Source organism: Myxocyprinus asiaticus, chromosome 1, assembly GCF_019703515.2.
Source record: "Myxocyprinus asiaticus isolate MX2 ecotype Aquarium Trade chromosome 1, UBuf_Myxa_2, whole genome shotgun sequence".
Taxonomy (NCBI): Eukaryota; Metazoa; Chordata; class Actinopteri; order Cypriniformes; family Catostomidae; genus Myxocyprinus; species Myxocyprinus asiaticus.
Window position 1 is genome coordinate 9,622,836 of NC_059344.1, and position 25,453 is coordinate 9,648,288.

At 37.8% G+C, this 25,453-nt stretch overlaps 1 protein-coding gene across 3 annotated transcripts in view; it reads right to left on the minus strand.

Annotated features, from left to right (window-relative positions):
* Positions 1-711: 711 nt before the first annotated feature.
* The window catches only part of mthfs (5,10-methenyltetrahydrofolate synthetase (5-formyltetrahydrofolate cyclo-ligase)), a 33,868-nt gene continuing 9,126 nt past the window's right edge, over positions 712-25,453 (minus strand). The window contains exons 4-5 of one of the 3 annotated variants that reach the window (XM_051712321.1): positions 3,180-3,275; positions 1,134-1,276 (exon numbers count right to left, since the gene is read on the minus strand). In XM_051712321.1, coding sequence (XP_051568281.1) covers positions 1,268-1,276; positions 3,180-3,275 — 105 coding nt within the window. In that variant the 3' untranslated portion in view covers positions 1,134-1,267. Of the gene's footprint in view, positions 1,277-3,179; positions 3,276-25,453 lie in introns of all 3 variants that reach the window. The other 2 variants (XM_051712325.1, XM_051712332.1) reach the window with 2 other exon arrangements.

The following is a 25,453-nucleotide window of genomic DNA, read 5'->3' on the forward strand; positions in this document are numbered from 1 at the left end:
AAAACAAAAAGGCGAACAAACTCAAACAAGCGGCGTATTCATTCCCTGTCCTCTATTATCTTTCTCTGTCAGGGTAAAAAGACTGTAATTGTGTAGAGAGGGAGCCTGGAGAAGAGTTTCAATGTTTACTTATCCATTGTCAAAAATATATATTTTAAATAGCCATTTCTATCCATGACCACCTCTACTCTCTGTGGTACACCCCTTTCAAATGGACTTAATGTACTCCCAAGCGTCAAACGCTCCATCTGAGCTTTCCCTAGTGTGGAAGTGCCTTCACGCTATTCACCTTGGCGTCCACGCACAACGTGCCACAACGAGAGCAAGAAGCACCACGTTGCGACAACGAGGAAGCCCATATGACTCTACACTAGCAACCAGGCCAATTAGTTGCTTAGGAAGCCTGGCTGGTGTCACTCAGCATACCCTTGATTAGAACTCGTGACTCCAGGGGTGGCAGTCAGCATCTTTGGTGAAATTACTAACTTTAACTGTTGGCTGGGTGTGCAAAATTATAATGCTGATAATCTCAAAAATGGCCAAATATTGGCCCGATTAATATGTATTGGTCTATCAGATTCAGTACACAACAATATTGTTCAGACAACTTAAGTTTGAGGATTTTATAGTCTTGATCTAAAAGTAAGCTTGGTAATGTGAGCTAATGCAACAAGATCGATTAGTGGAGAGAGAAAAAACTGTGAGCAATGATACTAGGAAACCATTTTATGAAAATGATACAAAGCAAATCAAGAAATGCTCATGTATTGGTACACATTTTAAGGTTAGGACAGAGACTCCATATTTAGCCTTTTGTAGTCACAGCTTGGTAAACCTTACACTGAAAAATACACTCTTTTCTAGGCTTTGCTGAAACAAAGGAAATATCAATTCAGAATACTGATTGCATAAATGTCAAGGTTAAAGAGAAATTTGATCCATTTAATTTTATATATGCAGAAACAGGACTCACAGAAACAATGTCTTAGGAATTGTTCATATACAAATTTGGTTCAACATTTTTCAAATTAAAATGTGACTTGCACAGTTCATTCCTCTTCTTCATAGAGGACTTCATCAATAAGGATATCATGGTTGTCCACTGGGACTTGAGTACACAGCTGCTCTTTAAAAGCCAAGGCGATGGTGTATGGTTTTCCCTTCGGGTGCCTCCTACAGCGTTCCAGATACGTGTCATAGAAGCCCTTTCCACGTCCAAGTCGATTGCCATTCTTATCAAATCCCAACCCAGGCATTAGAATAAGATCTAGCCCACCTTTGAAGATATTAGAAAGGAAACATGGTTATAAAAAGATTATGTGGATTCTATAGATTTCTATCAGAGACCATCAGAGCACAATACATTGAAACTCTTGAAGAGGTTTTATTCAGAACACTCAATATGGTAAATCTGCTGTCAATTCACAAAAATGTGAATTTCAGGCAGTGTAGATCATCATTATGGGGCATAAACCTCCAATATTTGTGTGTTTACAGGCAGGTGAAAAGATCTGTATTGTGTAATTTCATATTGTTTGTGAATATTCTGTGTATGTTCTGTCCTTTTACATTACCAGTCAAAAGTTCGGGGCACACTTGACTAAATTTATGTTTCTTATGATCTTAAAGACTGTTTTGATCTAAAGGCTAAGGCTCTTTTATTTAGTTTTGTAGACAGATATAAAATGCTTATAAATCTTATATTATTTATTTCTTTTTAGATTTATAATGGATGAGTTGGGGCCCTGGGTAGCTCAGCGAGTATTGACGCTGACTACCACCCCTGGAGTCGCGAGTTCGAATCCAGGGTGTGCTGAGTGACTCCAGCCAGGTCTCCTAAGCAACAAAACTGGCCCTGTTGCTAGTGAGGGTAGAGTCACATGGTGTAACCTCCTCGTGGTTGCTATAATGTGTGGTTCTCCCTCTCAGTGGGGCACGTGGTGAGTTGTACGTGGCTTGTTGAGTGCGTTACCATGGAGACGTAGCGTGTGTGGAGGCTTCACGCTATTCTCCACGGTAACACGCTCAACAAGCCACGTGTGGATTGAAGGTCTCAGATGCGGAGGCAACTGAGATTTGTCCTCCGCCACCCGGATTGAGGCGAGTTACTACGCCACCACGAGGACTGGAGCGCATTTGGAATTGGGCATTCCAAATTGGGGAGAAAAAAAAATAAAAATAATAATAATAATAATTGTTATTATTTTATATATATATATATATATATATATATATATATATATATATATATATATATAAAATGGATGAGTTGAATCATATTGTTAAATATTGTTGTTTCTTAATTGCAGAATATAATAATCAATACTTTGTCTAAAGCATGGCCATTTCAGGATTAGGGATTCATTATTAACAGTCAGCTGTGCAAGTATAAAACACAGAACTAGCTGAACCTAATGGCTGATTGTGATATGAGACAAACACTCTGACAACTAGCTGATTAACTCGAGAATAAATAAACATACGGCAAAAGTATGTCTAAGTAAATGTCATTGTGATTCAAATTTAAATTCTGAATCTCAATTCTGACATCTTCATTTCTTCATAAGAGATAGGTGTAGTTAAGTATCTACATTCACTATATTATAAATTAACACATTGTGGCTCATTCATGAAACAATCAGAACAACGTTTTTGTAAATTGTTCATAAACCTATTTGTAAGTAAATTGCTGCTTTCAGTTCAATGCTGTAGTTTAACATAAAAATAGATTTACGTTCAGCTTATGTAAAAAACGAACACTTCTAATTTCACACATTGTGCCTCATTCTTGAAACACAAGCAGAATAAATTTGCGTAAAAGTACCAAAGTTGGTCGCAATTTATTTCAATTTACGTACAAACAGATTAACGTTCTGCTTGTGTAACCAACAAATAAACACTCTACATTTGTAATTCCAACATCATGCTACATTCAACACAAGCAGAATGAATAAGTAAATTGTTCGTAAGTAAGAGTAAATTGTTCATAAAATTATTCGTACAAACGGATTTACATTCTGTTCATGTTTCATGAATGAGGCCCATTGGATGTAAAGGCTTTACAAATTTGCCTAATTATGATGGAAGATAAACAATAAGGGACATACTCCAGTGGCTGGGCAGACTGATTTATTGGATTACACAAAATGTATGTCATGTAGTGGACTAAAGCACTGAACTGGTAAGCGAAAGGTTGTTGGTTCAATCCCCACAGCCACCACCATTGTGTCCTTGAGCAAGGCACTTAACTCCAGGTTGCTCCGGGGGGACTGTCCCTGTAATCAGGGCACAGTAAGTCGCTTTGGATAAAAGCTTCTGCCAAATGCATAAATGTAAATGTAAACATATATATATAAAAATTTAAAAAAATAAAATAAATAAATAATAAAAAAAAAATAAATAAATAAAAAAAAACAGCCTGTTCCTCCACCAGCTGTTTAACATATCACTCTCGACTCTTTTCTAATAAGCTAGTTTTTGACATTCATTAATAATTTAGCTATGCAGAACAGCAATATGACCCACACATTTTTTCCAACATAAAATGAGCGAGAAAACAATGTTGAGGAATCGCTATACTGTAAATATACAACAAGACAGTAAAATGACACAAGGGACTTCTGTTGAAGTATGCTTGCTTGCATGTTTTGTTATTAAAAGGGCATAAACTAACCAGACCATTTCAAATAGACAGGAAAAGATTTTTAACAACATAGCGAGCACAAAGCGAGTGCGATTCCTCCGTAAATCTAGTTTTATCAGCTCTACAATACATATCTCATGACTCCTTCAGGATTGCTCTCAGAGCAATATTTGGGATTGCCCAATCTCTCTATACAATCCCTTTTTGGCCCCATATTGCTCATGGTTTCAATCTAAAAGTGTATCAATCATTTGTAGGATTTCAAAAAATGACACTGCCTCTGTTTACCTCTTCATCTCATCTATTTATCTCCAGTCCCAGTACACAACCCTATGGAATAAATGGTGAAAAAGTAGAATAGGTTTGAAGAAATACAGGAGTCTCCTAATGGGAATTCCTCTGCCAGGTTAAAGAGTGAGAAATACTGATGTTCTGTTTTTTCCTTTAGTTAAATGCACACTTTTATGATTTCTTTAAAGAAAACATAAATCTCAATGGCAAACTCTCACTCAATTATGCTGCTAAAAATAGGGAGACAAATTTATATATTTCTGGCCCTACATCAGCACTGCTGTGATTTGGCCACAGGTGATCACAGCAGTACTGAATTAGGGCCATATACCATGATTGCGAGTGTGATTTTGCTTATATACAACAGTTCAATGAACAAGTACATTTTTAAAAAATTAGGGAAAACTGAGTACGGTCATAAAAAAACATATTTGTGCATGGAACTACTTTCTTACGCCATGGATCAGAATCTGCCGTTGCTGGTTCAAAACAAATGATGCGTTCAAGCCTTCGTTAGTAATTGAAAAATGTCACTTCAGAAATAGTATCACGCCTTGTGCTGTTTCTACCAAGCTATTGGATAAACAAGGATGGGGTGTGTGTGTGTGTGTGTGTGTGTGTGTGTGTGTGTGTGTGTGAGAGAGAGAGAGAGAGAGAGATGGAGCGTGTGCCATCACCTTTTGCCACTCCCAAGCAGAGATGCTGTCAGCTTTCTGAAGATCAGCTATCTCAGTGGAAAAATAGCCATCCAAGCAGGGGTATTTCTTCCTATTTCGCTGTAGCTGGAGCACAAGAGTCATTCACTATCAAAACCACAATCTTCTTCTCTATTTTAAACAGTATGTCCTCTCCAATGTGGAAAGTCCGGTAAGAGGGAAGCATTGTCTCTCTCAGCTATGATGAGCCGTAATGCTGAAGTTGTTTGTTTAAAGCCGTTTAAAGCTATTTCCTAGCTTTAGTAGTGTAGTAGTAATACAAGTGATCATGTAGTGCTGTTGTATGTTGTTGGGCCTCATGTATTCAGATAAAAGACAAAGGCAGGCCTAACAGTCATAAAAAACATTCCTCAAGCCCCCTCCTTCTAAGTCGTAAATCTTACTGATAAAAATCGCGCCAAAATCAAACAAAGGGAGTCCAAAACAGACTACAGATCCATGAAGCCTTGCCCTCTAAAGGATCGAGCTCTCAACTCCTATTGGATGAGGCACACCACAGAACGTCCCACAAACATGACATCATCAGGACTTCAAATAATTCTGAAATGCTTCCAAAGTGGCTTCCAGCGACTTAGTTCACCGAATACGGACTTAGCTTTTTGCTGCTCTCCGGTGCAGCCTCGTGGCATAAGGAAGTAATGTCCGACTTGAAACTGTAGCCATACAATCTCCATCTCGCTGGACGAATTGAGATTACTCTGTGCTCAACCGAACACTCTTAACGGATCCGAAGGAGACCGCCGAGCAATTCGCATCTTCATCCGTTGGCCTACAGAAGTGAAGAGATTAAAGATTTCTCTTCCATCTTCAATCAAGTCGACATTTCTGAGTTCTCCGCCAGCCCATCGAGAATCAACAGCCGTACCGCCCTCTGAGAATCAACAGCCGTACCGGCCGCCGACAATCAACAGCCGTACCGGCCGCCGACAATCAACAGCTGTACCGGCCGCCGACAATCAACAGCCGTACCGCCCGCTGACAGCGCGAGGAAACGACCTCTCGTCATCACACGAGCCTCAAGGAACCGGGTCAAAGTTAAAGGACGGAGGAAAACACATTCTACCTGTGTCCTCATGCGATTCAAGTAAGAGGTTACGTCTGGGCAGAGATAGAATATTATAGCGTGTTATTCTTGTGTTTCAAGGTTTTTGCTTGTACAGTTTACGGACCGCCATGTCCGCTAATTATTAATACTCAGGGTATTAATTATCACGAATTTGTTTTGCTGTATTGTGGTCCAAACAAATTGGACTGTTGTGCATTTTCGCCATCGCGGGTGAGACAGCAACTGAGTTCATCCATTAAAGAGTCAAATAACAAGGGACTTTTACGAGCCCCGCTCGTAAAACCGCGTCTCTGAGTGATGAACACGGCTGCTTTATCTCCAGCTATCGCGAAATCAGCTTTCAAGCTGTCACTTAATCATCTCTCTCTCTCTCTCTCACTAACCACACTGACACACACACACACACACACACACACACACACACACACACTGTCACACACACACCTTATGTGTTATAGAATTATTTTTATTTCCATATCTAATCATATCACTGTTTAGTTTGTAGTTGTAAGTCGGAAGTTCATTGACTGCATTGTATTAATTATTAATTGATATTACTTCGTTTATATTACAAAGAGACGTGTTTTGGTTTGTTTTGCATACAGCTGTGTCATGCTGACGGGATGTCAGTGCTCGGATTCAAACCTTCATTCATTGTTTTTTTTCCCGAAAATCGATATTCTTCGGATGTCGATTTTCCTAAGAAAACATCTAATCTAATATTGAGACTGTTTTAATATTCGGTTATTAGTCCCTGATTTCAGGGTGGTGCCCCGTCAATGTTAATCCTTATTAATATTCTATTGATTTTTGATAATTGATAATTATCTTTGATTGAATTTGAATGATCAATAAGCTAGTGTTAATTTTAATTAATGTTTCATCGACGTTAACAATTAACGATTATCTTTGATAACTGTTGATTTAAAGGATTAAAAAAAGCTAACATTGATTCTCATCAATGTTCTATTGATTTTAATAATTAATAATTATCTTTGATAATTATTAATTATTGCTAATAACCAAACTTGCTCCTAAACGTAGCACACTACATTTACTGGAGTCCCATATGAGGTTTTAATGAGTTAGATCCAATTAATTAATTTAAATATTGATTAATAACTACAGAAATAATTACCAATTATTTCTGATAGTAACACTGATCTAAACAACCAGTAAAGCCCTACAATGTAAACACTGACTGACGCCGACTTCACGTCACCTAACTGGCTAATATTACACACAAAAATGATCTTTTGCCACCACCTGCTGGCTAACATTTGTAAATGTCAAAAAAATTACATGTAAAGAGACACATATACAGTAGCGCTTAACACATCTGCACTGCTCTTACACTTTAGTTTAGAACGGCACGAACACAAGCGGAGTGATTCACACAGTGAAGCGTCCGAGTGATGATGGTGTGAGACCATCAGTACTCATGGAACGTCTCTCGTCCAATCAGATTCAAGGACCGGAACTAACTGTTGTGTGTGTGTGTGTGTGTGTATATGTACATATTATATATATATATGAGAGGTGCAACCTGTGATAGCTGATGCAATTTCAGTGGAAGACCTTTAATTATTTTTATATTATAATTTACAGCCTCAGCAGACAATGCATGAAGGCTTAAACTTTTATAAGGTTAAAATAGTACACATAGAATAAAACTAATCAACAAAAAACACAAAGAAGGGGGATTCAATAATGATGGGGATTACAACAATTAAGAATACAATCATTAGTAGTTTTCATTATTGTTTCTTCTTAATAAGTACTTTGTTTGTCAGTAAAGACAGTGCTAATGGAGATGAGTATACACATATACATTCATACCAAGTATTGTGTAGTGTGTACCTAAATATTTTATAGCAACTTTACCTTATTAATTAAACACTTCACCAAACCCAGAAATCTGACACATTAAAGCATGAAAACCAATATAAGCAGCACTCCACTCCGATCATTTCAAGTTTTTCAGAAATCTTGTCTTGTTCTCTGGTGTTAACTCATCATTATGTCTCTACTGGAACCGCTTTTGTGATGATATGATGATCGATTTAGTCTTGAATCCGCTCGAATGTTTCTCAAACATACTAAATAACATATCCAGCATACAGGTCGACTGCAGTCACAGTAGTATTCTTTTGGCGTCTATATTTGTTGGTTGAAAGGCAATAAAAAAATAACACTGTGTGTCCACAGTGCAAAAAATTACACAACAGCTTTTTGTCATGTTTTTCATTTTTAAAATAGCCAAATCTATCAGATATTTCTCCCCATTATTCTCATAGGAATGAGTAACTATGGTGACAGGGAATCAATTTCCCCCACACTCAACCACGATCGAATGCGTCAGAGGCGATATCCACCAGAGTTCAGCAAGGCGTGTTATGATTTGTTGGATTAAAAGCGTAATGTGATTGGCTAAAGAAGACTTCCTAAAAAATTGCAATTTGTGATTCGAAACCTCAAAATAGCCACACACAAATCCAAAGCCATCCACACACGTGACAATTTGCAAATGCAGATTCAATGATTCATAAATAAATGTAACAACATTCACAAATGTTCTGATTCAAATTAATTCAAGAACTGATCAAAACATATTTGTATTTAAGTGAGAAGTATTTGTGTGTGCAATTGGGGTAATATTTGTGCTTTGACTTGTGCATTAATGAACTGTATTTTGGATTTATGAATCTGATTTTGTGAATGTGAACTGTTCTGTGCATTTCTGAATTGTATTTGTAGGGCTGTCGATTTAACACGTTAATTCAGTGCGATTATATAAAAAAATAACGTGTTAAAAAAAAATTACGCAATTAATCATGTCCCCGGACCCTAATAAGGAATATTCCTTCCATGTGAGCAATTCAAGCTTGAAGTACATGCTTATACAGAGAACAAACCACACTCACAGACAGCAGACAAAACAAGATGAGAACACATTCTTGCGTTCAAACAGCTTGATGGAGTACAAATCCGAACGCAGGGATCTCAAAACGTGTTTTTCTAAGTATCAAACTATGTTTAACTTGACACAGCGACCTAAAACTGTATGTTTATGAAGCGACGCAACAGAGACGCTCCAAAAGCGTCTGACGCAGGTGTACATTGATGCGTCCGTAGACAAGCCCTCATAATAAATCTTTCTTGGACAGATTGACGAATTCAACTGCAAAATGGATTGCTGTGAACTGTAGGCCAATGATAGGCTTATGTTCAATAATATGGAAATAAACTATATATTGCATACTAAAGCCACTTTTTGAATTGTTTTTTGTTTTTTTTTGGTAACACTTTACAATAAGGTTCCATTCGTTAATATTAGTTAATGCATTAGGTATCATGATCAAACAATTAACAATATATTGTTTACAGCATTTGTTAATCTTTGTTAATATTAGTTAATAAAAATACAATTGTTCATTGTTAGTTCATATTAGTTCATAGTGCATTAACTAATGTTAACAAACACAACTTTTGATTTGAAAAATGTATATGTTGAAATTAACATTAAATACGATTAATAAAAGCTGTAAAAGTATTGTCCATTGTTATTTCATGTAAACTAATGTTTTTAACTAATGTTAACAAATGGAACCTTATTATAAAGTGTTACCGTATTTTTTCATCTTTACTCGTGTGCTACAATGATGTAATGCATTTTAATTATCTATATTATTTTTTATAATATATTGTGGCAAGGAGGAGGGCGGGGCCGGGCCATGATGATGCACGACCGGCCCCTAATCAGGCTAATCAAGCCGATGAGAGGGATAAAGGCCACCGGAGGCTGCAGTTTGGGAGAGAGAGAGCTACGGGCAGCTGCCCTGTATGTGTTTGTGTGTTTTTGTTTAATTAAATATTATATTATATATATATATATATATATATATATATATATATATATATATACACACACTGTATTTTATGTATAATTATTTAAATATAACTATTTATAAGTATTTAATCATTATATATTGAATTATTGTTATTTGAGGGGCATTCTTAGCAAATATTTATATATGCGATTAATTTGATTAATTAATCAGCATACCATGTAATTAATTCGATTAAAAAATGTGATCGATTGACAGCCCTAGTATTTTGTAAATATATTATTTTTGAGATCATTCTGGCTCCATCATTTTGAGGATTTAAAGTAAACATGAAATCAAAATATGCTCAACTTTTTTAAATACACATTTCTGGTCTTATTTTGCACAACTGCCGTCCAATAAATCTTTTATCAAAATGTATAAAGTTTTTCTGCCTCTGAAACAACTTAATTTTTTAATTTTTTAAAATTTGATCCCAAATCCCTCTAACTGATTCAATCCCTCCCCTCCAACCACCTGGTTCCATTCTGGTATGCAACCACACTTTTCATGACCCAATCATTCCTGATAGATATAATCAAGTCAATCACCAACATTTTCACATTACAGAAGAAAAAAGGGTTGCAAACAGTGTTTCATGCTGACAAACATTTGAACTGTAAATACTGCACATAAACACACATCTACCCCAAATTAAAGAAACTGATATACAAATTTAAAACAAAAGAAAATAATGGCCTATACTGATACATTTAAAAAGTATCATTATGAAAATATTGCTAAATAATAGGATCATCACACATGCTTGCTTGTAGGACTGCACGATTTGGACAAAAATTCATATTGCGATTATTTTGAAAAATATTGCAATTGCGATTTGAACTGCAATATGATAAACAAAACAAACAAAAAAATCCTTTTGATCAATATTTTGTAATGTTTTGCCCATGTTCTACTTCAATAAAAAGACTTGGGCAACTCTTTGAGGGTTCACACTTGAGTCCTCTCAAAAAAAAAAAAAAAAAAAAAAAAAAAAACAACAACTGACCTTTTTCCACTTCTGTCACAAACAAGTTAACAAATAAACAAAAACAACAGTGAAACCGAGAAAAAAAAAAAAAAAAACTCACACACACTGTCTTTGTTTTCACATTGCACCTTACTAATGTGTAACTGTCTTTGTCCACTTTGTGAAAGAGTTTCAGCCCACTATTCATCATCATTATTTTTGGAACCCAGTCAACTTGAATATATGTATTATTGCAATCTTTATTATGTTATGTTGAGTAGTAGTATTATTATTATACAATGGTAACATTTTTGTTGTAAAATTTTAACTTGCATGGGGCATTGCTATATGCAACAAATCATCCATCCAAAGAATAAACCACTGAGTTCTAAACCAACAAGCTTTTAATTTGGCAGTACACTGCATAAAAGTTTGTGTGTTTCACTCCTTGCAAGTGATATATCCCTTTTTCTGACAATCATATCTGCCTGGGTCAGGCCCACGTGGATGCGGAGCTCGTTGAGACTGATTGCTTTCACCATGAGCGCATAAAACTCAAGACCAGGGCTTGACATTAACTTTTTGTCTCACTGGGCATGTGGCTAGTGGTGAACCAAAGTCATTAGCCACTCATCATTTTCACTAGCCAAAAAGTGACAAAAGTAACAGGAGACTTTAACTGCATATATAAGACAATGAAATGAGTTTAGAAGGACACAGGCTCCAGAGACAGGTGAGCGCGGTACACGCACACGAGGGGTTTATGATGGATTGTGCCGCACAAAATTTTTTAACTGCATCAGAAAAATATTTAGAGCACATAAAGCACTGTGTGCAAGATGCATGTAATTTACTTTGCTTCGGAGGCCTGAAATTCACAGAATTTTCAATGCAGAAAACCCTGAAAACGTCACCCGTCAAAGTGGCTAGTAAGAGTGATGGAGTTATTCACCAGTGCTAATTTCTACCCGCACTTCGCAGGCTGGCAGGTGTTAATGTCAAGCCCTGATCAAGATGCTTAGCTTGCTTTCTTTCTAAAAGCTGATGCCAGTCCCCTGTCCTCACGATATTCGACCTCTGCGGCTCCCGAGCGACCGCATGAGGAAGTTAAGCGAGGACGGGATGCAGAGCGCAGAGATTTTGAGGATGATATGTCACTGGTTCAGGCTGGTCAGACTTTTCCTCCTCCATTTCATGCAGCTTTGCCTGTTCAGTTCCTACTATTGCTGCACGTTGTGAGATCACGTTCGCTGTAGATGATGATGAAGGGGATGTTATATCGCTGGAGGCCTATGACAGTGAGACCTAATCACATTTGGCTGATGGGCCCATTGGTATTTCCCCCTGCGGGGTGGAAAACAGAGCAAGGATGGCCTCCATTGCTGAGTTGAAGGTTACCACAGTAGAGACACTTAAGCTTTAATGGCCCATGCATGATGCCCCCGATCGTTCTTGACTTGCTGAATGGTTTTTACAAAGTCTGCATAACTCCAAGTCTGGTCACCTGGTGCTATTCTTTTCTGAACTGCACGAACAGCTGGTTAAGACATGATACTCTCCCTACTCAGCAAGAGTGCTTGTCTCTGGTGCAGCAGCCTTTAAATTGCATCATCGCTCAGTGCAGAGAGGTTAAGTAGAAGAGGCTTTTGCAACCCACTTATGCCCTGTCCAAGCCATGTAGGCTCACATCCTCTTTGGTCAGTGAGGCTTACACTGTGGTGGGTCAGGCTGGTTTGGCCCTGCACACCATAGCGGTCTTGCAGACCTACCAGACAGACCTGTTTATGGACAAAAGCAACCCAGGCCCAGAGTCCTTCAAAAGGCTGCGTCACGCCACTGATCTGCCGCTACAAGCCACCAAGATTACTGCCCAGGCAATTGGCAGGTCAATGGGAAGTCTGATGTCCGTTGAACGTGCTCTCTGGCTGAACATACCAAAACGATGCAAAAAGGACAAAGCCATTGTTCGACGCATTGGTTACACCATGAGTGCGTTCACCGAGAGATTCCAGTAGGAAAAGAACCAGTCGGTTGCCTACAAGCACATCTTGCTGAGACGAGATGGCATTGAATCGCAGCCGGTTTGCTCACGCCCTTCCTCTGGGTAGCGCTACATTAAGCAAAGCGCCCTTGGTCTCTAGTTCACCCCCAGAAGGTGGAGACTAAGTCAGCGGTGAGGCCAGAATGGTTATGGCCAAAATGCACAATTGTGCTTTCTGGCTCTCGTCCCAGCGGAAAACCTCCGTCAAGGAGAGGCAAGCTTTCCTAATGGTATGAGGACCTTGAATTGGGGACTAAAGTCTACGGAACAGTCCACACTGGCTACAAAGAAGGCCCGGAACACGCTACAAAATGGTTACTCAGAGACAGATTTTGTCTCATGTCCCTCCGTTTCACTGGTTCATGTCAATAGACCTGAAAGACGAGTAGTTTTATGTTAAAATAGTCCTTTGCCAAAGCCATTCTTGAGATATGCCTTCAAGGGGACAGGCATAGCAGTTCAAATTCCTACCCTTTGGCTTGTCCCTGGCTCCCTGCACATTTACCAAATGGGTCAAGGTGGCGCCGACTCAAATGGAATTGGAGGAAATGGCGTGTGTTCTGATCCACATGGACAGTAAAGTAAACGCAAGTATGCATTCCATCCTGTCAGCTTGCTACACCAAGTGTTGTGCAAGGTTCGGGAAGACATGAAAACCATGCTGTTGGTTGTTCTGGAGTGGCCCAACCACCCTTGGTTTTCAGAGCTGGTAGAGCTTTTGGATGCTCCCCAATGGAAAATTCCCTTGAAAAAGGATCTGCTCTCCATTATGGGGCTGTGCTCCAGTTTATGTGCTCATGATGATGTGTGCATAAGGGCCAGAGTGCCAAGCGCCATCTGCAAATGAGACTGGCATGATTCTATACGGGCTTCAGAGATGGTCACTCCTGGGTGGAGTTCCCTTAGTTCCCTTCAGCTACTGGTGAAGCGTCTCTTTCCCTCCTATCAGGGAATCCAGGTTACAGTTATAACCAAGACATTTCTATGATGTTTTGGTCCCTAGATTGTCCCTCTTTCATTGTAAATCTATGGGATTTTTTTTCTCGTGGTGCAACCTTAAGAAAATTTGAGGCCAATCCTGATCACCGATATTTTAACAGTGTGATTGATTCAATCATGATATTTATTTATAAAGTGCCCCCTACCACACTTTAAGTTACATGCTACAGTTATACGTTAATGTCCCACACTTTAAAATTCCATTCAATTTACATTAAATGTGAAATGCTAACATTTATTTGAATTGAAAAATTACAAATAGTTCTGTTGTAAACATAAAATTTCATTGTGACATACTGGCAACCAGTAAACACCATGAGAGCATCATACACAGCAGAGAAACTTTCAAAACTAAGATACATATATCCACTACAAGCTCCAAAACCACTCCAGTGATAAGACATTAGTATCTATGATTTGTTTACCGTCTTTGGCGTTTTGTTGTAACGCAAATCACTAATTATTAAGCAACTGTGTAAAAACGTGATGCTGTTACTGAAGGTTAAACTGCTATTTTTCTGTTATTAGTGTTATTGCATGTTTTACTCTGATGTTCAGAGAAAATCAGGGTTGTCACAAAATAGTGCTGGGATGAGTGGCTGATGAGAGATTGAAAGCACCTGGAGTTGAGAGTGTGCATGTTGGAAAGTGAAAACAAAAGTGTGCATAATCACTCAAACTGTCTCTATTGCTCCACACACCTTCAGACTGTCGCGACTCACATCGCATCTTTATTTGTTAATTTGTTTTTTACATCAGTTTGCAGCATCTTTGTCCTCTGTCACTAACTGTACAGTGAGTCAGAATTGCTACCGTAATGACTTTTGAAAATGGGCACCTTAAATATTCATATACACACGTAATTCATACACCTTTTTAAAACAAACCGGTATATTCATCTGAATTACAGCATGTCTGAAAATGTTAATTTGCAAATGCTTAGAATTGCCAATAACTCACCCTCCTGTCGCAAAACAATGTCATGCTTCGAGGGCTGAGCAAGTGCCCATTCATTAAGATCGCAGTGTATGTTTGATTTTGTGCATGCTGCAATTAAAAAAAGATCAGTCCTGAGTCTAGGGCTGCGTTCCACTTCAAATTGTTATGCCTCACTCCAACACCTTACCTTGAGTAATCATGCTGAATTGCTCATTTGGTACTAGAAAATCACTTGCCATTAAATCAAACACAGTTGAAAGCAATTTGGTTCGTTAAATGAAGCTTAACATTGTCTTTTGGTTTGTTTTTGAGTTGCCACAGTATGCAATAGACTGGCATGTCTTGAGGTCAATATTAGGTCAAAAATGGCAAAAAAGATACAGCTTTCTCTAGAAACTCATCAGTCAATCATTGTTTTGAGGAATGAAGGCTATACAATGCTTGAAATTACCAAAAAACAGAAGATTTCATACAAAGGTGTATAATACAGTCTTCAAAGACAAAGGACAACTGGTTCTAACAAGGACAGAAAGAGACGTGGAAGGCCCAGATACAACTAAACAAGAGGATAAGTACATCAGAGTCTCTAGTTAGAGAAATAGATGCTTCACATGTCCTTAGCTGACAGCCTCATTGAATTCTACCCACTCAACACCAGTTTCATGTACAACAGTAAAGAGAAGACTCAGGGGTACAGGCCTTATGGGAAGAATTGCAAAGAAAAAGCCACTTTTGAAACAGAAAAACAAAAAGAAAAGGTTAGAATGGGCAAAGAAACACAGATATTGGACAACAGATAATTGGAAAAGAGTGTTATGGATCTTAACCCCACTGAGCTTTTGTGGGATCAGCTAGACTGAAAGGTGAGTGAAACGTGCCCAACAAGACAGCCATATCTATGGCAAGTGCTACAGGAAGCGTGGGGTGAAATGTCACCTGAGTATCTGGACAAACTGACAGCTAGAATGCCAAGGACCTGCAAAGCTGTCACTGCTGCATGTGGAGGATTTTTTGATGAGAACTCTTTGAAGTAGTAATTTTTCATGTTATTAATGTCCTGACTATACACTGTGATCAGCTGAATGCCACTTTGGTGAATAAAAGTAGCAATTTCTTTCCATAAGAGCAAAATCTGTACATTATTCCAAACTTTTGGCCACCAGTGTGTGTGTGTGTGTGTTTGTGTGTGTGTGTGTGTGTGTATAAATACACACACACACACACACACACACACACACACACACACACACCAGTTAGTTCTGGTCCTCAAATCTGATTGAATGAAAGATGTTCCATGAGTACTGATGTCTCAGAACATCAGCACTCGGACGCTTCACTGTTTGTCTCACTCCGCTTGTGTTCATGCCATTCTAAACTAAAGTGTAAGAGCAGTTCAGATGTGAAAAAAGCTAGATGTGTCTCTTTACATTTATTTATGACATCACAGGTGGCAGCAAAAGACCATTTTTGTGTGTAAATGAGTCAGCTGAGGAGACATGCATCGCCAGTCAGTCAGTATTTTCATTCATCGGCACTCTGTGATTTCTCGGATTACTAGTACACTACTAAAGCTGGGAAATAGCTTTAAACTAACAACTTCAGCATTAAGGCTCGTCACAGCTGAGAGACACAACAGACTGATTAATTACAGACTGAACTCTTACTGGAGTTTCCACATGGGAAAGGAAATACTGTTCAAAATGGCGGAGGACACTGCGGTTTCTATAATGAATGACTCTTGCGCACCAGCTACCGCGAAATAGGGAGGAATACCCTGGCTTGGAAGGCTATTTTACCACAGAGAAAAGAGGATGCATTTGACAAAAATGACATTATCTTCTGAAAGCTGACTAACACACTACAACATCTCTGCTTGGGAGTGGCAACAGACGCAGGCGACTGCACATGCTCCATCTCTCTCTCTCTCTCTTATATTTAAATCTTATTTGTTAAGAAAACCATAACTTTTTATTAGAATGAATTGTTAGAAACAAATTATCAAGCTTTGTAAAAATGAAAATGGTAACATAACAATGAACATATAGGCTATAACTGTGTTAAAAACAGTTGGTTTAAGGTAGCTACAAGCATTATGTTGTTAAATCTCAATATAATTTTTCTAAACTGCTTAATTGACCTTCACTTCCATCATACATTAGAGTTGTGTGAGGTTGGGGTAGTTTAAGTGCAGCATGTGCTGTGATGTCAAAATCGAGTTGCATTGTGGGGTATGGAGCTGAAGTTTACATCCGAGTAGGCTTGCTCACTCGGTCAGAATCGAGGGGTTGAGGGTCTGTCAACAGAAACTTCCCTCGCCCACTTAATGAAGTGGAACAGACTTCCAAAATGGCGGTGGGGATCCCCCAAGGGGAAGTGCTCAAGGGAGTTAGCAGTGGATGTTTAAAGTGAAGTGGAATGCAGCCTAGGTATCAGATAGGAATGCAGATAGGCCGATCGCCTATCATAGATTTAAGACGAAATTCGTATGATTTAGATTGGTGGCCAATCGACTGGTGCATCCCTAATTTTGGTTTACTCTAATGGGTGTATTTCTGAGACTGACTTAATGTTCTGTACACAGCTACGTCTATGAGATGGTTTCAATATTGAGAGTCATTCCAAACAGACTGCACAGTTCATTGAGTCCAAATGTTTGTTGGAATCATATAAAAACGTTGTTGATTTACAAGCGGCATCATTTGACCTTAAAGGAAGACACTAAGTAATGGAGTGTTATTGCAAGATTAAATGGTATTGGAGCACTCCAATCAGACAAACCAAACGGACAGGAAATAAAATGCACTTCAGTGGATTCAAACCATTTAGTCTTGCTAGCACTTTGTGTCACTGTAATGTACTACCAATAAAAGCATGCAAAGATTTTCCTGGTCTCACACACTCAATCCTTGTCTCTCCTTCAATCACAAACAAATAAACAAATCTGACCTTTTCATCTCAGTATCTAGTCTTGGCTCTCTTTAATTTCTTTGGAAATCTGGCCACATCTAAAGTCAACATGAAACAGCATTTGCAACCCCTTTTACTTACGTAATGTGATGCGATATGAGTAAAACAGGGTATTCAACAAGTTAAAAAATGTAGGGCTGGACTTGATTTTATCCATCAAGAATTTACGAGGCATTTTGACAGGAATTAACTCACCCTCAAGTAGAGACTGACCAATTCGTTATTTAATAATTGATACTGATCCCAAATATTTTTGTTTAGTCCATTAACCGGTATGAACAGGGGCGGACTGGTCATAGGGAGCACCGGGCGTTTTTCCACGTGAAAATTTCATAAACTCTGCAAGACAAGCCAATACAATAGTTTCTATTTTGAAATAGTGTAATGGCTGACTTTTATTTTGAAATCAATTACACATCAGAGCACATATTCGGTTGTATGCATCAACCTCATTATTTGACATACAAATCACAATAATGGTGACAACCAAAAACAACATATTAAGTATAAATTGAGCTCTGAATAATCGCTAAATGACAAATAACTCACCAAATACAATAATAGTAGCGTAAATAAAATGTGAAAACAGTAATGCTATGGGCAGTACATAGTCATTTGCATAATTTATTCATACCTCATAGCATTTCTGGGAGCTGAAGAACGGCTTGCTGAACAATGCTCACCCCTTTAAACATGCAGAAAATAAGCCATGAAAAATATTACTTTGTGGCTATTTGAGTCTTTCAGGCTTACTTTGTTTAGAGGATAGCAGAAACAGTGCTTGTCAAAGAATAATCTGGGGAAGGAATTAAAATACTGCAGATATAATTACGAAACAAACTCACATAGACTAAAAATATTAGCAATTAATCTCAAAATATCTGCAAAGATCTACACTTTAAGAGGTATGTTTATTTATTTATTTTTACATATATTTATATTTGTACAGTACTGTGCAAAAGTCTTAAGGCGGATGCACACTGTACGATTTTGGCCACGATTCTGCCGTCTGAGACAAATTTCGGGAATCCTAAATGATTTCTGTCGTCGCAGGGCAAATTCGTCAATCTTACAACATGCAGTGTGTCATGTTCACAGACGATTAATAGCCTTTGCGATGACCTTCAGCCTCCGACGAAGTACTGGCAGTGTCAGAAATTTAGCATTGCAGCCGTATACTGTGACTGCTATTACGACAGCCAGATGAGATATTCCACCCCTCTCTCGCACCCCAATTCACTTGGAAAGAAACCTGCTCCGCATTTGCAACACCATAGCAACATTTTGCCCAGTTATCACTCTTCTCAAGCTCTTTCAATATTTTTCTTCTTATCATTTTATATAAAAAGTTTTAAATAAATAAGCAGAAAATACTTGGAGAAAAGTGTAACACATCAGCAATATGAAACCATTATTCTCTGAATTATATAAATACAGAGCATAGGCTACCAAATGAAAATAAATACTTTTTTTTTCTTTACATTTATCATGCATTATCTTTACAACGTTATTTTAATTACTATTTTACTTTTAACAAATTTACTTTAAACGTCTGTAAACTTCTTTAGTTAAGATTCACACCACTCCAATTTTATTTAAAAATAAATAAAATAAAATAAAATAGAAAGATTGAACCATTTATACTGGTAAGTGTTTATGGGACGTTTTAATCCAAATCAGCAAATAAAGTTGGATACAATTATAGAAATCTATGTCATGTTTGTGGATCATCCATAGGGAATTTGCAAGCGTGATATATTATCAGACTATATGATTTTTTTTGAAATTTTGCGTGGCCAATAGGTTACTAATCTAAAAGAGGAGAAAGACGTACTATAACCCACCTTTTTGGTTTTCTCCAATGTGAACAGAGAAGTTTGTACATTTTTCGGGCCACAAGTCTTTTTATTTCCACAATGAATATTTGCTTGTGGTAGCTCATTATTACTGTAGGCTACCTCCCGCACTCACATTCATTCTCAACATCTGTAATTTTCTGTATTTGTGATCAGGCTGTCTTATTATAGGACTATTTGATGAAATCCATCTTTCTTGTAAATGTTAGCCTATGCTCATGATGGAGTGGTAATGGAGCAACAGAAACGCTGATGTCCTGATTTTCAGAGAGAGAGAGAAAAAAAAATGCTCCTCCATGGTGGGCAAATTTTGCCGTTTCGCTTCTATTCCGCAACACTACCTTTAACGGGAGTCACGTTCACTGATTGGGACGACTGGGACCACAGTCGGCTACGATGTGTATCGTGCAGTCTGACATACTGTTGCACAGTGTGCCATGGTGAAATCAACGCGTTCATATCGTACAGTCTGACAAGCAACAATCGTAAAGGATTATTATAAATCGTACAGTGTGCACCTGCCTTTAGGCACATAAGATGCTTCACAAAAACATTTGTCTTAAGATGGTTATTTATATTTTCAGCTTTAGTGAGTCAATAGGAAATATACATTTTAGACTCCCAAACATTTCTTTTGCAAATAGAATAGAACAGAATAGAATAACAGGGAGCCCTGCAACAGATGGCATGGTCCCCACAGAGCCCCCCACAGAATATCAAGTCAGTCTGGGATTACAAGAAGAGACAGAAGCAATTGAGACAGCCGAAATAGATAGAAGAACTGTGGCAAATTCTCCAAGAAGCTTGGAACATCCTATCTGCCAACAACCAAGAAAAAATGTATCTATGGCATTATTTTTGAAGACATCCTCACTATGCAACATTTTTCCCAAGCGCCTAAAACTTTTGCACAGTACTGTGCAATAGTTTGGAATAATTTACAGATTTTGCTGTTTCAGAAGGAAATTGGTACTTTTATTCACCAAAGTGGCATTTAACTGATCACAAAGTATAGTCAGGACATTACTGATGTAAAAAACAGCACCATCACTATTTGAAAGAAGTCATTTTTGATCAAATCTAGACAGGCCACATTTCTAGCAGCCATCATTTCAACACCTTATCCTTGAGTAATCATGCTAAATTGCCAATTTGGTACTTGAAAATCACTTGCCATTACATCAAACACAGCTGAAAGCTATTTGGTTCATTAAATGAAGCTTAACATTGTCTTTGTGTTTGTTTTTGAGTTGCCACAGTATGCAAAAGACTGGCATGTCTTAAGGTCAATATTAGGTCAAAAATGGCAAAAAAGGAACAGCTTTCTCTAGAAACTCGTCAGTCAATAATTGTTTTGAGGCTATACAATGCTTGAAATTGCCAAAAAACTGAAGGTTTCAACTGGCTCTAAACAAGGACAGAAAGAAATGTGGAAGGTCCAGATACAACTAAACGAGAGGATAAGTACATCAGAGACTCTAGTTTGAGAAATAGATGCCTCACATGTCCTCAGCTGACAGCTTCATTGAATTCTACCCGCTCAACACCAGTTTCATGTACAACAGTAAAGAGAAGACTCAGGGGTGCAGGCCTTATGGGAAGAATTGCAAAGAAAAAGCCACTTTTGAAACAGAAAAAGAAAAGGTTAGAGTGGGCAAAGAAACACAGACATTGGACAACAGATAATTGGAAAAGAGTGTTATGGATCTTAACCCCATTGAGCTTTTGTGGAATCAGCTAGACTGTAATAATGTGCGTGAGAAGTACCCGATAAGACAGCCACATCTATGGCAAGTGCTACAGGAAGCGTGGGGTGAAATGTCACCTGAGTATCTGGACAAACTGACAGCTAGAATGCCAAGGATCTGCAAAGCTGTCATTGCTGCACGTGGAGGATTTTTTGATGAGAACTCTTTGTAGTAATTTTTCATGTTATTAATGTCCTGACTATACACTGTGATCAGCTGAATGCCACTTTGGTGAATAAAAGTAGCAATTTCTTTCCATAAGAGCAAAATCTGTACATTATTCCAAACTTTTGGGCACCAGTGTGAGTGTGTGTGTGTGTGTGTGTACACACACACACACACACACACACACACACACACACGTAGTTTAAGAAGTTCTGAACAAATTTTTTAAATTGTAATAGTAATTTTTCATGTTATTAATGTCATATACATTGTGATCAGTTGAATGCCACTTTGGTGAATAAAAGTACCAATTTCTTTCTATAGAGTAAAATCTGTACATTATTCCAAACTTTTGGCATAATAAAGTGTATATGTACATATTCTGGCCAAATTTGTTTTCACTGATATTTTAAAAATAAACATTTACACATAGTTATGAAAGTAATTAACATAAAATTTTAAGCATTGTCATCAGTGTCCTGCTGTGTGACACTTTCTTCATCTAACTATTTTAAACCACATTTTATGATCTTGTATAGCTATAAATACATATATAATATATTATTATACTTGTTGTTTCCACAACCTCATATTAACTAAGACAATAGTTTATTTGCACTTCTCGGAAACAGTTGAAAGCTGATTAAGATGTTGACTTGCCAAAGCACCTAAAATACACACTTTCCCTTGTACTAATGTCATGTACATTTTAACCTAACATGTTATTTGTCTGATCTATAAAGTACTTATTTTTAGTGCTTTCTCTAAAAACAATCCACTCATCACATTTACAATAGTTTTATACATGTTTAAAAACATATGAAAATTTTTGCACTGGTGGGGCTGTTGTCATGACTAGCAGTCAATAGAAATTTCTTTTTTCTTTTTTTTCAACACAAAAATTTGAAATTGAGCCGAAAAATGAAATCAAAGAGTGGTGTGTTGTGGGCCGGGTTTGGTGGGCCGCTCTGGGCCAGAAAGTCCAGGAACACTTTTTAGTCCCAGTCCGCCCATTGGTATGAAGAACAGATTTTTATATTTTATTTCTGCTTGTAACACAATTAAATAATCATCAGACCACAACAAGTAAAACATTCTATGCATTCTGAATTTCATTAATAATAAAAAAAGTAGTTTAGCTTAAAATTCTACATTTCAGCAAGGTGACTGTTATACTCCAAGGAAACAAAATGCATGAAACACCTGCTTTCCTCTCACACTGGGATGTGTTTGGCAGAACGGAGTGATTACACCAATCCTCAAGTGTGTTTCCTCCCTCCCACTATCTCCTGTTCCCTTCTCCTGGATGCTTCATGATTTTTCCTCCCCTCTTCTCTCCGTCTAATGCATATACACAAACACCCCATCAAATCTTTCTCTCTCTAAACATGCAAACACACACCGCCTCTAATCTTTGAGTTATTACTTACCCAGCAGGGTGAGAGGTTTTGGTCTGTGTTCCTCCGCCCTGTAACACATGCTCACTTCTGCCTAGTTTATATTCTCCACCACACGGACACAGTGAGGCAGGAAATTTATCTCATATTTGCTTCACAATACAAAGCATTCTCCTACACTGTAAGATTTACTTGAGCGATATTTAGTCAGATGATAACTTACAGGATCAAGTAAATTATAGAGATGACAAAATTAGAACAATTACAATAAAGCACCACCTTGATAACAACCCCCATAAATATTCAGAACAAATGGCTGCTCACAAGAATAAGCATGATTATGCATCATAATTCACTTGTACCAGTAAATGTGGGGAAATGTATTAAATATTATGGTAAGTTCATGACTTTTGCAGTATAACAGAGCTTATCTGACAACAAAGACTTCATCAATTTCTTTATTATTTATTCAGTAATTGTGTAGGCAATTGAGAAGAAACACACATAAAAGGCAGTGCTAAAGCTATGAAGTGAACTTTAAAATTTTAACTATTGACTTTCTTTATACACATTCCCGTTCCTGCCACAAACATTTATTATTGCATAATGCGTTCCATTTAAAGGCATAGTTCACCCAAAAATTTAAATTCTCTCATTATTTACTCACCCTCATGATATCTCAGGTGTGTATGCCTTTCTTTCTTCACCAGAACACATTTGAAGAAAAATAGAAAAATATCTTAGCTCAGTAAGTACTTAAAATGCAAGTGAATGGAGATTACTCTTTTGGAGCTCCAAAAATCACAGATTCATCATAAACGTCATCGATATGACTCCAGCGGTTAAATTAATGTCTTCTAAAGCGATACGATCACTTTTGGTGCGAAAAAAGATAAATATTTAAGTACTTTTAGGGTGTGTTCACACTTGTAGTTCGGTTCTCTTGGTCCGGATCAAAAAAGAAAATGATACATTTAGTCCTGGTTCGCTTAGCGTTCACACTGGCATTTTTAACACCGAACCTAACAATACAAAACCAAAGGCATCAGGAAAAAGTCCCAACCTGATTGGACAGCTTTTATGACGTATATTTCTTGACGAAACTTGCCAAACATTCAAAACAATGCTGGCTGCTGGGCAAAATACGCTCGTTATATTCATATATGTATATATGGTGGTATTTTTACCAGCTGAGAACAAATGAAGAGCTAATAAAATGTGTAAAGGAGTCAAAACAGTGCCAGGAATTCCTTCGTTGCACACACAAACGAAGATATGCTGCAAGGACGGCTGATGGAGGTTCCGACGCCTGTACCGAACTGTAATGGGCAACATAGCTCCTATGATGAGAAGAACCAGGTATGCTTGAGGTCAGTATTAGGCAAATTACTTCCTGTTTTTGGTCCATTTAGAAGTCTTTGGTCCATGTTGCGTTCATATATCAATCGAGCAATCGGAGCAATCGCACCAGAGTTCGTTTTAATCTAACCAAACCTGCCAAGTGTGAACACACCCTTAAACTATAAACCATCGCTTCCGTTAGGTTTCATGAGAGGGTGGAGTCCAAGCGTATTCGCGTTGCCATGATACAGAGGTAATCTCACATTCTCCACTCGGCTGAGACATCCAGGATGAGCACACAAATGCACCATTGTGAGTAAAGCACCTTGAAACAACCACACCATCTTTTTCCAGAGCAGCCTGTATTTCTCCTAAGGTTACCTGTGGGGTTTTCTTTGTATCCTGAACAATTCTTCTGACAGTTGTGGCTGAAATCTTTCTTGGTCTACCTGACCTTGGCTTGGTATCAAGAGATCCCCGAATTTTCCACTTCTTAATAAGTGATTGAACAGTACTGACTGGCATTTTCAAAGCTTTGGATACATTTTGATATCCTTTTCCATCTTTATAAAGTTCCATTACCTTGTTACACAGGTCTTTTGACAGTTCTTTTCTGCTCCCCATGGCTCAGTATCTAGCCTGCTCAGTGCATCCACCTGAGAGCTAACAAACTCATTGACTATTTATACACAGACACTAATTGCAATTTAAAAAGCCACAGGTGTGGGAAATTAACCTTTAATTGCCATTTAAACCTTTGTGTCACCTTGTGTGTCTGTAACAAGGCCAAACATTCAAGGGTATGTAAACTTTTGATCAGGGCCATTTGGGTGATTTCGGTTACCATTATGATTTAAAAAGGAGCCAAACAACTATGTGATAATAAATGGCTTCATATGATCACTATCCTTAAATAAAAGACAGTGTTTTTGCATGATCAGTCCTATTTTCCAAATCAATGCCAGAATTTCACAATTTCTGCCAGGGTATGCAAACTTTTGAGCACAACTCTATACTGCGCAGTATTCAGTAAGTAGTGAGCTGGCATTCCACTGTGACCATAGCCTTTAAATCCCATTTTGAGAGAGAGTGAAACAACTAGGTGGGTTGCAGTTTTTAGTCTGATACTGAGCTGTAATCTCAGGAGCAACTTTTTTAAAAACCATAGGGCTGTTTAATGTACAGGTGCCTTTTAGTCAATATAAAGAATGTGCAGACCCTGAACTTTGTATCCCAGCACTGTATCCCACTTTTAGCTGTGAAAGTGCAGCACAATTCCCACAATGCATCATTATAATAACAACTAAATAAAATCACTAGTTATTGATTAAGTTCATGTTTACCTGTAAAGGCACTATGCAATACACATATACACATAAATATGAACAAATATTAAGCAAAATATAACTCTGGTATAAGATCTCCAT